The following is a 12,771-nucleotide window of genomic DNA, read 5'->3' on the forward strand; positions in this document are numbered from 1 at the left end:
ACAGGACAATTTATTTAGACACACCAGTTAGGAGCTATTAGCAGTCTCCATAAGTGAAAAACAGTCAGATCTTTAGCTTTGGTTGTATACATGGTAAATGACAGAATTCTCCTTATTGAGGTGGATTCAATTACTCTCAGTAACTCCTTTTGTCATCTTTATTGAGTCTCAAGTTTTTTAAAAAAATCCAATAGAGAATTGCAACATAAAGCTGCTGCAGGACCAGGTGAATCCTTTATGATTATTACAGATCCTCATGACCACACAGCACAGACCAAAAACAGGTCAGCAACACCTATTACAAAACTACCTATAAAAGCTTATTTCTTCCTTGGTGTGCAATGTGCAGCAAATGCTCATAAAAAGGTGGAGAAAGGAGGAGTGCTCAATAAATAATCATAATAAATAATAACTTTCTCAACTACTACAAGATTTATGTAAGTCCCCCTTAGTAAAAATGTAGAATACAATAATTCATGAACAAGTTTTTTTGCCTCATAAGACCATTAATTCTGTCACTGGCTGGAAAATTTTTCAACTTCATTTTACCTGGAAATAAAATGAGATTTTTTTGTTTTCTTCAAAAATAGTCTAAGTCAGGATTCTGCACACAGTCGTTCTTTCCTCCCTCAAACTTAATATCCACATGTGTTAAACATATCAACATATTTCAGCTCTTTGGTTAACATGTCTTTTTTCCTTGAGTAATCTAGTATTTCCTAATATTTTATTTTGTCCTCCATGGAAGTTCCATATTGAAAATGCCAGTTAAAATTCACAAAATTTTTGGTAAGAAATAAATGCTTTTTGTCCAAATGTTTTATCTTCTATATTGGGAAAGAAAATCTGTTCCTCAAATAGCATTTTATAATCTGAAAGTAATGGAGCTTCTCAAAATGATACTAAAAGTATTTTCATTTTTAAAAATAAAACTGCCAGATAATTTTTTATTTCCTAAATTTCCTTAATAAATATAGACAACCTTTCAAATAAAAACATACACATTAAAAATGTTTAATTGCCGATGTAAAAATTATTCCAATAGACAATTCTTTAAAGTTTACTACTTTGGGGTTTAAAATTATTACCATTTCTTTGTTTTTCAAAATTCTTCTGTAACTGTTAGCAATTTTATTTCTCCTCAACTGAAGACTTTTCTCATAGTTGTAAAATCAGATTTACAAAATAGATGTTCCATTTCAAGATTTATTACCGTTTACCTTTTGTAGTATCTAGAAAGACAACCTTAAATGCTTAAAAATATTTATAAATAAATATTATTTATATTTACTAAAATACATCCATTATAATTTTTCAGATTTGTTCAACAATTAGTACTTCTTTGCTTTATCAATGTTATTATACAGTAGAAATGTATTAACATTTTCTAAATCAATAACCAGTTTTAGTGTTTTCCAATATGAATTGCAATCTTTGTTTCTTTTCTTTTTTCATCTAATAAGCTAGTACTAAACCACTGAATGAGCAAATTATGAAACAAATCACTTTCTCGTTTTTTTAAATAATATCTCTTTGACCTCTGTTATAATCATTTGACTTTATTTAAATATGATGGCATCCATTAAAGAGAAGCAATTATTTTAAATGCTGAAAAATGCAATAAAACTGCTTTAACAACATGAAACTAGACTTTCTTTTTATTTCAACTACATAAACTTCATTTAGTCTGATTTTTCACATAAACACTGCATATAATTAAATATTCTAAAATTCTCACAGTACTTATTTTGCATTATTAAGTTAGAAGACTTAAAAATATATACAGTTGCTATTTTTCATTCTTTTTTACTACTTAAAATTTTGTACTCTTGGATCCCCTAAATGAAAATAATTCAATGCATTGTTATTAAAATAAACCATTTAACATATGCCAGGACCAAAAGTAGGGAAACATTCAAAGTATCTAGTTTATAAACATTCCTTTTATTACTGATACCTACTAGTTGCAAACAGTTATAACTGTACATAAATAAGAAACATAAATTTGGTCTATGTAACTTCTATTTTTATGTTAACTTGGGATTGAAACAATAATAACATTTTAAAAATCCTTACTGTAACAGTGACATACACATTAGATAATAAAGTAGAGTACTGTACTCCAATACCACAGAACACACAAAAAATCTTTAAAGTAATTGTTACTATTACATAACATGTGTACTTTTGTGTTTGATGCTATACTCAAACTAAACAAGTTTAACTCAAATTGAGAAAATCCAAATTACAAATTTCAAAAACTTAGAATTTTGGGAAAGTACTAAAGAATCACAGGACAATTTGAATAGCAAACTAGCTAATAAAAACTTATTAAAAATACACTTATTGTGTAGCTAGTAAAACAAATGAAACTGTTCTTAATTAATAATCTACCTTTATGTAGTGCTTTAAAGTATACCAAATGTTTTCACTTGTCTCATTATCTCACAAAGGCGCAAGTGGGAAGAATGATGGGCAGCAATAAAAAAAATCGAGATTTCACTGGATAAGCCTTTTGATAGTTGGCAAAAATTATAAGCACTCATTATTTGTAACTATAACTTAATTAGGGAACTTTTAGAGAACAAATGACTGGTATTACAATAACTATTTTGAAAGAAAGGAGGAAATCTCTTACATTGTTCCAAGAATAGGTAATTTCTTAAAAAGTGGAAGAAGAATGAGTAATCATGGTAGTAGTTAGCTGTGGTGAACAGAGAGAAAATAGCAATTAGATTTGCTCTAGAAAATGAGGAAGGAGGCCGGGCGCGGTAGCTCAAGCCTGTAATCCCAGCACTTTCGGAGGCCGAGACGGGCGGATCACAAGGTCAGGAGATCGAGACCATCCTGGCTAACACGGTGAAACCCCGTCTCTACTAAAAATACATAAAACTAGCCGGGCGAGGTGGCGGGCGCCTGTAGTCCCAGCTAGTTGGGAGGCTGAGGCAGGAGAATGGCGTAAACCCGGGAGGCGGAGCTTGTAGTGAGCTGAGATCCGACCACTGCACTCCAGCCTGGGGGACAGAGCGAGACGCTCTCAAAAAAAAAAAAAAGAAAAAGAAAAGGAGGAAGGAATGGAAAAACGCAAGGAAATAAACAAGTATAAACTGTACACTAGAATACTGGAGTGGAATACTGGAGTGAAAAGAGAACTTTTCAGGGACTTAAGAAAAGGAGCTTTTTAAAATAGCTGAAATGGTAGATGATAAAGGTATCTTTGGAAACAACATTTAAGAATGACTATAGAATTAAAGCATAATTATAAAGAAATACTTTCTATTTTCCTTTAACTTTTTATTTTTAAAAGGAAATATTTAAGCAAAATTGAATTTTAATTATTAACTTGAAAAATTAATGAATTATTTTACTAAATTTTATCTCATTTTTCTTACTGGAATTTTCATTTTGACTTTTATTATGGTCATAATCTATTCAGTCTTCTCTAAACTCATTGAATGCTTTTTAAAGTTTATTTTATTATTATCTTTCTCCATCTGTGTTTTACTTTCAAATTATGACTTCTAGATAGCCCTCAATTTGTAGGTGACTTGAAAATCAGTTTGAAAAAAATACACCTTTGCCTTGAATTATTCGCCATCTGTAGACTAAATTAAATACAATATGCATAAAAGAATAAGCAATACGTAAAGCTTTTAATTCTGAAATTATGTTCCTTAGAAGTCAAAAGCAGCAATTCTACATTGTAATTTTATTTCCCAAACATATTTATTGACATAAAATGATAAAGTCATTAGAATTTTCTCAAAGATTTAAACACGAAGTTTAAAAAATTTGAAAAACACATTAAGTTAAGCCATGTCCATACAATGGTTTAACTTAAACTGAAAAGTGGGGCAAATCAAGCAAACACACCATTAGTTGTCAAACAGATCTCTCCAAAATAATACCTCAGTTGAAACCAATCTTTCTTTAAAAATCATCCTATTTAGTTGACATGAGGATGCACTGTCTGCTCAAAACTTAAATTATAGGTCCTTACAAATGTACCACTCTGGTGCGGGATGTTGATATACTGGGGGAGGCTATGAATGTGGGGTCATGAGGTATTTAAGAACTCTCTTATTTTCCACTCAGTTTGGCTGTTAACCTAAAACTGCTCTAAAAAATAAAGTTAACTAAAAAAATAAAAATAAAAAACAGAGCCAAGCAAATAACAGGACTGGTCAAAATGCAATTCTAGAAACCTGGGTTGACAACAACAACAAAACCATGGCCAAGGATGCATATTCTGAAATGTGTAGAAATGTTAAGGATAAAGTAATTTTTAAACTTCCATTATAATACTTTCCATTAAAATATGTTGTGAATAATTCTTAACCTTAAGAAAAAAAGGGTAGATCTATGAAGCATTAGAGAATCCTAAAATACATTCTAGAAGAGCTTTAAAATATTTTAAAATGTAAATAATTAAAACTTTTCAAAATTCATTTTAAAAACACTACAGTGTGAGACTGGGCTGTAAAGAAAATAGAAAGATTCTTCTGTTACTGATAATAAAGGAGAATAAATGTCCACTAATTGCTCTAATTTAATGTATTTGCTGGCTGTGTAATAATTTTTGGGGACTCAGATATGCAAACACACCAGTACGTTCACATGGCTTAATTACGTATATTCTTTCACGGTAAAGGGAGATGGAAAAGAAAAAAAAGCAAAAAGCAAAGTTTTACTTGGCTCTTTCCATGAGAAAACCTCATTCACTCCTTTCCCTCATCTATCCAGAAAAGATAGAAAGAGAAGAAATTAGGAGAAATGCAATAATAAATAAAGACAAATAAGTAAAAGAAAAAGGGAAGAGCTCCAACAGAAAAAAGAAAAAAAGGGCCAATTGCTTTCTGCTTTCCAAAAACTAGGAAAACAAAGAAAGAGGCAAGGAGAAAGAGAAAAAAAAAGAATATTTCTTAAAGTTCATGGTTCTTGTCCCTTCTCCTTTCCCAACCCTCATGACCACTGGCTTAGGGTGGGATATTCTTTGTTTCTACTGTATGATAGATACAGGTGAGGGTTTGGGAAGAAATTCGTCCTACTGTGAGAGTTGGTGTGGTGAGAGAATAGTAGGGATATGAGTGGGTAGAATGGGAAACACATTTAGAGTTCCATTAAATATAGAAACTCTAAATGTATTTTCACACAGCCATGAACTGAACTTACATTCTATAGTCCTATGTTTCAGAAACATTATGAGATAAAAAGGCTGCTGTGGCTCACCCTGGGATCTACAAGCCCTTTAATATCATTTCTAAGGAAATGTATAAACAAATTTTGTTTTGATTTATATATAAATATCAACAATAGAATTTATATATTAATACAATTAAATTTAAAAATCTATAATTTGAGAAATTTGTAATTTATATATAAACAAAATTAAATTTAATAATCTATTTATAATTTGAGAATTGTCTATATATCTAAGAAGTACAGCAAAGGTATCTACTTTCCCCACAGGAAGCCAGTGCCTGTTAGAGAGCCTAGAAGTAGGAAGCAGGACCATGAGGATGGAAAATAGAAACCTTTTAAATTCAGCCGAACACAGTAACTTTACTGCTCTAAAAGGGAAAGCCAAGACTACCCTAAAAAAGGAGAAGACTGCAACCTACCTGTAGAGGCAAATAAGAAGGACTTAGGAGTATTTTAGAGTCCACTGGATAAAAGAAATTCACACTAAAGAAGAGTGATGAACAAGGCTAAGTTGTATTCTGTATCTGTTCCATGCATGTGACTTACTTTTTATAGTTCGTTCACTTCTATATTCTCATCTATGATTTTATTGTTATAATAAACAGGAGTTTCCCAAGTGTTAGAATTGTGAAGGGGGACAGGTGATAAGAATACTACTTTAACAAAGGTAAAATCCTAAGACAGAGTGCTAACCCCTCAAGTGGCAGCCAAAATGGAATCTGGAAGATATGTAAGAATCTGCTAGATACAATACATTCAAGCAGTCTTTTCTCTTGTTTTGTAATTTTTTTCCTATAAAACATTTCTGGGAAATGACTTCCATTTTATTGCAGGGTACAAACCTCCTTGTTTAAATGTATTCCTGGACATGCACATGTACTCTCTCTCATACACACGCACATGCACAAATACAAGGGAGCATCAATATTTCACATTTTTAACTGCAGGACCTGCATTTCTCTCCCTAATTCCCAATATGTCTACCTAAATAGCAAGAAGGAAAGTGGAAAAGAAATTAAAATTCATTCTTGTGCTTCCTATAGCAGTAGCTCGGGAGCACTTATAGCCACAGTAACCACTATGATCTGCTTCCTTGCCTCCATGCCTGTTTTCACACATTAATGCCAAACAGAAAAACCAATCTCAGGGTAAACCATATCTAATTAGATGACTTTCTACCTGTAATCTAGACCCATTCAGTAGCATAATTTTCACTGAAGAAGCTGAAGTATGTTTAGACTGTATGTTTTAAATGGTGGCATAATGTGCCTTGCTATTGGCAGACATCACCACCTCTTTTATGCTTTCCTATGGAACTTTCAAGAATTGCCACACTTTAAAAACACCAAAAATGATCACTAGGTAAGCTGGATAATCATTATTCTTTTCTGACATACAATCACCTAGATTCTTTAAGTGAAAACAATGGCAACTGTTCTCATCATCAACTTTCTAGTTTACCATAAATAGCTCCATTCTTCTCCTCCTTTCCCATTTTCTCTATAGAAACCACAACACAACTGGAACTAAATATACCAAAAGGAACTACTATTTTCACCTCAGTTTACAGGAAGAAGAAAACAGAGAATGGATTTTGTTTTACTTCTAATATAGATGTTTGCTTAGGGTAAAGAAGTAGCTTTGTGCTTCCCACCATGGTTACCTTCTGAGGAAGGTGATAATTTCCTTCTTAGACTGGTTGTTGACACTACAATAACGTCTAGATAGGAGGGAAGTTATAAAAAGAATACGAAATTAAATAAAGAATAATAAATTAAAAGACAAGGGAGGGAAATGGGAAAGCATTGAAAAAGCCATAATGAATGAAACTGACTTCCAGTAAAATTTTAAAATAATAAAATGAAGCAGACAAGAAGGGATATATATACACACACACACACACATACACAGAATCTTGGAAGAAAATTAACTTCAAGAAAATACAAATAACTAGTGTTGCATCAATACTATGGCATTCTTTACCAGAAAGTCCAAAGTGTTTAAAGTCCCTATTAGTTGTTCTACTTCAATATGTAAATTCACTTGCTTAAGAGTTAATTGAGAAATCAGAAATATTAATTAAGGAATATTTGCAAATACTTTTGAATACAAGCCCAAAATGTATGAGTAATTTTAAAATGCATTTTCCTTATTGTCCTACTGAAATAACAATTTAAAAATGAATACGATTTTTAAATAAATTTTCATTCATATGTGTAACATAAGGGGCTCCATTTCTCTTATTGCCTATTGCTCCTAGATAATAAATTAGGAGTTAAGGGCAACTCCACAGCTCTTTCTTCCAGACTACTATTTACTGAAGTTAGAAGTTATAGCACCATAAGTACAGCGAAAAATGTAAAGAAATCAACAATGGTTTGACTTGAAGAGTTACATATTTCTTACCATGTCTTTTCCACCTATGACCCCTTATTGACATGCTGGTTACTGCATTTCTTGATATTCTAGAGGAAGTTGGTGTGATTTCAACTTGAATACACCTTGTACCTTCCTTATTAGATTTCATGGGACCATGAGGCAATGAAGCCTTTATGGCATTAGCAACCTAAGAAGAAAAAATATAGTTTAAGATCAACATGAGCAGATGTATTACCTTAACCTTAGATAAAACATGACGCTAAACAGGCTTATACAAAGATGCTCTTCCCAAGCATTTTAAAAGATGATACAGAAATCCTCTAAGATAAGAATAGGAGGCTCAGGGGGAAATCCATGGTTTAAAAAATATGTAAATGATAAAGTTAAAAATTTCAAAATATTCAATTAGATTTCCAAATGCCTAATGTTGATTAATAAATGCAGCTAAAGTATGTTAAGGAGAACAATTCTTATAAGTTAAAAAGGCTGTTAGGTGTCTAGGAAGTCGGTCTAATAAAAATTTTTATTTTGGCCGGGTGCAGTGGCTCACACCTGTAATGCCAGCACTTTGGGAGGCCAAGGCAGGCTGATCACCTGAGGTCGGGAGTTTAAGATCAGCCTGACCAACATGAATAAATCCCGTCTCAACTAAAAATACAAAAAATTAGCTGGGCATGGTGGCATGTGCCTGTAATCCCAGCTACTTGGGAAGCTGAGGCAGGAAAATTGCTTGAACCTGGGAGGTGGAGGATGTGGTGAGCCCAGATCATGCCATTGCACTCCAGCCTGGGCAACAAGAGCAAAATTCTGTCTCAAAGAAAATTTTTTAAAAAATTTATTTGTTACTTTTTTAAGTTATAAAACTTCCATGTATAACAAGAGCATGAATACACTGAGTATTAATGACATATTAATGAACTATGAATGGCTCTCTCAATTTATAGTTCTAAATTGAGAAATCTTAAATTATAAAATTTACATAAATAAGTCAGGCACCTACCAGCAATGGCTCTGGATATAATTCTAGCTGGGCTCTGTATATAATATCATCCAGTGCTTTTTGAGCGAGATCCCATTCTCCATTATAACTATAAAATTAGATGAATTAAACAAAGAAATTATAATTGTTTTTGAACAGAATACAATGAGAAATTATCTTTACTGAAGAAAATAAAAGATCATATTAGCACATTGCTTAACATTCTACTCCTCTTAAAAATGTATTTTTAAATCTTTGAATTCCTTCGAATTGCATCTAAATGCCTATTAATAGCAAAGAAAATTTTATAGATCTACATTTCTTCTCTAAAGAACATGACTATTTATAGAACAGAAATAAAAAAAGCTAAGGCAATTTCAAAGCATTTTATACTTTCAAAGCAAATCAGGGAATAATAAATTATATACCTTAGAATAACGTTCAGAACACTTTATGGCCAAATTACTCTGTAACTCCCACAGTTTTTAATGAGAATATACAACTAATGTGGCCTGAGTAGTTATTTCTTTGCATTTTGATAGTCACTTAGATGTGTATTTGCTACATGTTGCAAATAGCAGAGCAACATGAGGGAAAAAGTATGTGTGCATGTGTGTGTGAGTGTATGTATGTGTGTGTGTGTGTGTATGCATAATTTTCAAAGATATGCCAAACCCTTCCTAAAAATCAGCTAAATTACAAAAATGAACAGAGATATAGTGGCTTGATCAACTAACAACAAAATAAAGAGGTATACACTACATCAAGAGTGCAAGCGAGGCCTAAAAACTGGCAAGAATATTACTCCCACCATAAAAACAAGATAAAGCCAGATAATCTATAAAATTATAAATTCTCATGAATCCATCAAAGAGCCGAGGTCACGGGGCATCCACGTAGCCAGAACCCCAAGGAGAGATAGGTGCCTCTAAGGAGAGATGGGCCACAATACAAGCAGGTAAGAAACATTTAGCTAATCTTCTTAACAAATTCCTAGAAGCCAAATTGCTAAAAGGTAACTCATGGGCTAGCAGGAGAGTACAGGATCTCCAAAAGCACATACGAGTGGCAGCTTGTATCCACCACAGGCTCTTCTCCATAAATCTCCTTTAGGCACTCACAAGAAAAACTAGAAAAAGGACAGGTCAGAGAAAACTGCCCTTGATGGTATAGGCCTGAAGGAAAAGAGTAACCTCTCCGTGAGAAAAGTACAAAGACCCAGCCAGATGCCTTTATCACATGGAACAAAAATGTTAAAGCCTTTGGGGAAAGAGCAGCAAGTAGAGAGATAAGTAGAGGTATCATCACTGAAGAAAGGGCAGGACCACTGAGAAACTCCCATCCCTGAGATGCAGGGACATGGGATCAGCCTAAAACTGAGGCTGGACTAGGACAACAGAGAACATTACCTCCCCCATTTCCACGTGCTCCCCTCCAAGCCACCACCCCAACCACCATCAGGCTACTGCACACCCAGAACCAAGCAACAGAACTCTATTGCTGGAGGAAGGGGTGAGAACATGGAGAGAAATCTATCTGCAGTGGAGGCATACAGGGAATGCTGAAAGCTGAGGAAGGCTGAAAGCTGAGGAGGAAGCAGGAGTATTAACAAATACCCTCCAGCAATCCAGCTCTCCAACTAAGTACCAGGTAGCACTAGAGGAATTTGAAGTAGATGGTGCCCTGAGGGTAACCATAACAATAAAACCCAATCCTAGTTCACTTCTGCCTATAATAATTCCACTAGCAGCCTAGAAGAGGCATGCCCATCTCCTGTCAAAAATAATATTTACCTCAGTCTCTACTGTCCTACCACTGAACAAAATCATGAACAATCAAAAATTACAAGGCACACAAAAACCAAAACAAACAAGACCAACTCTGTCAAGAGATAAAGCAAGCAGTAGAACTAAATTCATAGATGACCTAAATGTTGAAGTTATTTGGGAAATTTATTTAACTATGACTAATATACTAAAGGCTTTAGTGGAAAAGATGGACAACATGCATGAACAAATGAAGATTTCAGCAAAGAGATGGGAACTACAAGAAAGAGTCTAATGAAATGGTTAGAAATAAAACACAGTAACAGAGATGAAGAATGCCTTCAGTGGTCTCCTTTCTAGACTTGACCTAGTCAAGGAAAAAAATCAGTAAACATGAAGATATATCCAACAGAAACTACTCAAACTGAAACACAAAGAAAAAAGATAAAATAAAGTAGATCAGAGCATCCAAGAACTGTGGGACAATATTAATGGTCTAACACAGGGGTCAGAAAATTTTTCTTAATGGGCCAGACAACAAGTATTTTAGGCCTGTCGGCCATACAGTCTCAACTATTCAACTCTGCCATTGCAACACAAAAGCAGCCATAGACAATACATAAACAAACAAGCATGACTGTGTTGCAAAAACTTGACAAAAACAGGCATCAGGCCAGATTGGGCCCAGAGACGATAAATTCTGCCTTTACGAAGTTTATAAATTTTGCCTTCAAAAAGTTTATACTCTACTAGAGAAAATTAAAAGTATCAAGTAAATATAATGCAAAGTAAATGAGACATGTATAATAAGAGAATTATAAAGTAAAGGATAGGGTTCAAAGAAAAATACTAGTACCCAAGTCATTAGGTAAGACTGAGACTGAGCACCAATACTAGAAACTAATAGAAAGCTAATAATAAACTATTTCTAATCAAAGAGGCTCTGAAATGTTTTTTAAGAGCTAAAGTTTCTGGCAATGAGAAAAGATATTTCTTGAGGAAAAAAAGCTATTTGGAAATTATAGCAAAAAAAAAATGAAGAAAGAGACTATGAATATATTTAAGTGTTACTAATTTTCATTCCATCCTTGAATTTAAGAAAGATGATAAAGTGTTTTAGTTGGTTAAAAATTCATCAGAACTTTAAAAGACATGTTTCAAACTAAGGTAATAGTTTTAAAGTATTAAAACTATTTAATAAAATAAAGAATTTGAATGAATATCTTCCTTAAATAAAACTATTTAAGATATTCATTCATATTCTTTCACAAAAAGTATGTAAATTACTTAACTATTGACATTATAATATAGTGACAATAGATTAACAGACTATAATTTTCCAAAGAAATTAAAGGTTTACTTTGCATATGATGAGATACTTACAAGGCAAAATAAATCCCTGTTAACATTTGCACCATGAATCCTGAAGAAACTGGTATCCTGCTACTTATACCTTTGTATTTTCTTACATGTTGTCGAGGATATCCACAAACACAGATTCTAGAAAAACCAAAATAAATGTATTTGTAAAATTGGTAAAAATTTAGGTAAGCTATTTTAACATTTATAAGCCAACAATGTACTAGGTACACTTTCATAACAAACCTAATATTTATGAAACAAAGAATCTTTCCAAACAGAACATTTGTCTGTAATATATTCCTGAGTAAGTTATACCAGGAAAAAACATATAAAGTTGAGGTATGTAGATACATAGAGTAAGTGAACCAGATTCACTCACTGGTTAGTTCAGTAATTTTGGTCAATCAATTATCTATGATTTTTGGGTACCGCTAAACCTATTATATGAAACTTGGCACGGTCCAGGCTCAGTGGCTCACGCCTGTAATCTCAACACTTTGGGAGGCCAAGGCAGGTGGATCACCTAGGCTAGGAGTTTGAGACCAGCCTGGCCAATATGGTAAAACCCCGTCTCTAGTAAAAATACAAAATATTAGCCGGGCGTGGTGGCATGTGCCTGTAGTACCAGCTACTAGGGAGGCTGAGGCAGCACAATCACTTGAACCTGGGAGGTGGAGGTCGCAATGAGCCAAGATCGAGCCACTGCACTCTAGCATGGGTGACAGAGTGAAATTCCACCTCAAAAAAAAAAAAAGAAATAAAGAAAGAAAGAAAAAAGAAACTTGGCACTGTCATAAATAGATGTGTGGTATGATCCACAATTCCTGATAAAGTTCTTGACACAAACTGTAGGATCCAAAAAAAATCTATAAATTAGACTCAAACCTCATACAGTATACCATAATAAACTTCAGATAGATAACTCCTTTTTTTTTTTTAATTTATTTATTATTATTATACTTTAAGTTGTAGGGTACATGTGCCTAACGTGCAGGTTTGTTACATATGTATACTTGTGCCATGTTGGTGTGCTGCACCCATCAACTCGTCATTTACATCAGGTATAACTCCCAATGCAATCCC

At 33.3% G+C, this 12,771-nt stretch overlaps 1 protein-coding gene across 2 annotated transcripts in view; it reads right to left on the bottom strand.

The window, feature by feature from the left end:
• The window catches only part of FAM126A (family with sequence similarity 126, member A), an 82,758-nt gene that overhangs the window by 11,674 nt on the left and 58,313 nt on the right, over nt 1-12,771 (bottom strand). For both annotated transcript variants that reach the window (XM_011973922.1, XM_011973923.1), the window contains 3 exons: nt 11,710-11,826; nt 8,582-8,669; nt 7,609-7,768 (listed from right to left, as the gene is read on the bottom strand). In XM_011973922.1, coding sequence (XP_011829312.1) covers nt 7,609-7,768; nt 8,582-8,669; nt 11,710-11,826 — 365 coding nt within the window. The remainder of the gene's footprint in view (nt 1-7,608; nt 7,769-8,581; nt 8,670-11,709; nt 11,827-12,771) is intronic.

Source organism: Mandrillus leucophaeus, unplaced genomic scaffold (genome assembly GCF_000951045.1).
Source record: "Mandrillus leucophaeus isolate KB7577 unplaced genomic scaffold, Mleu.le_1.0 Scaffold140, whole genome shotgun sequence".
In the NCBI taxonomy this organism is placed as follows: Eukaryota; Metazoa; Chordata; class Mammalia; order Primates; family Cercopithecidae; genus Mandrillus; species Mandrillus leucophaeus.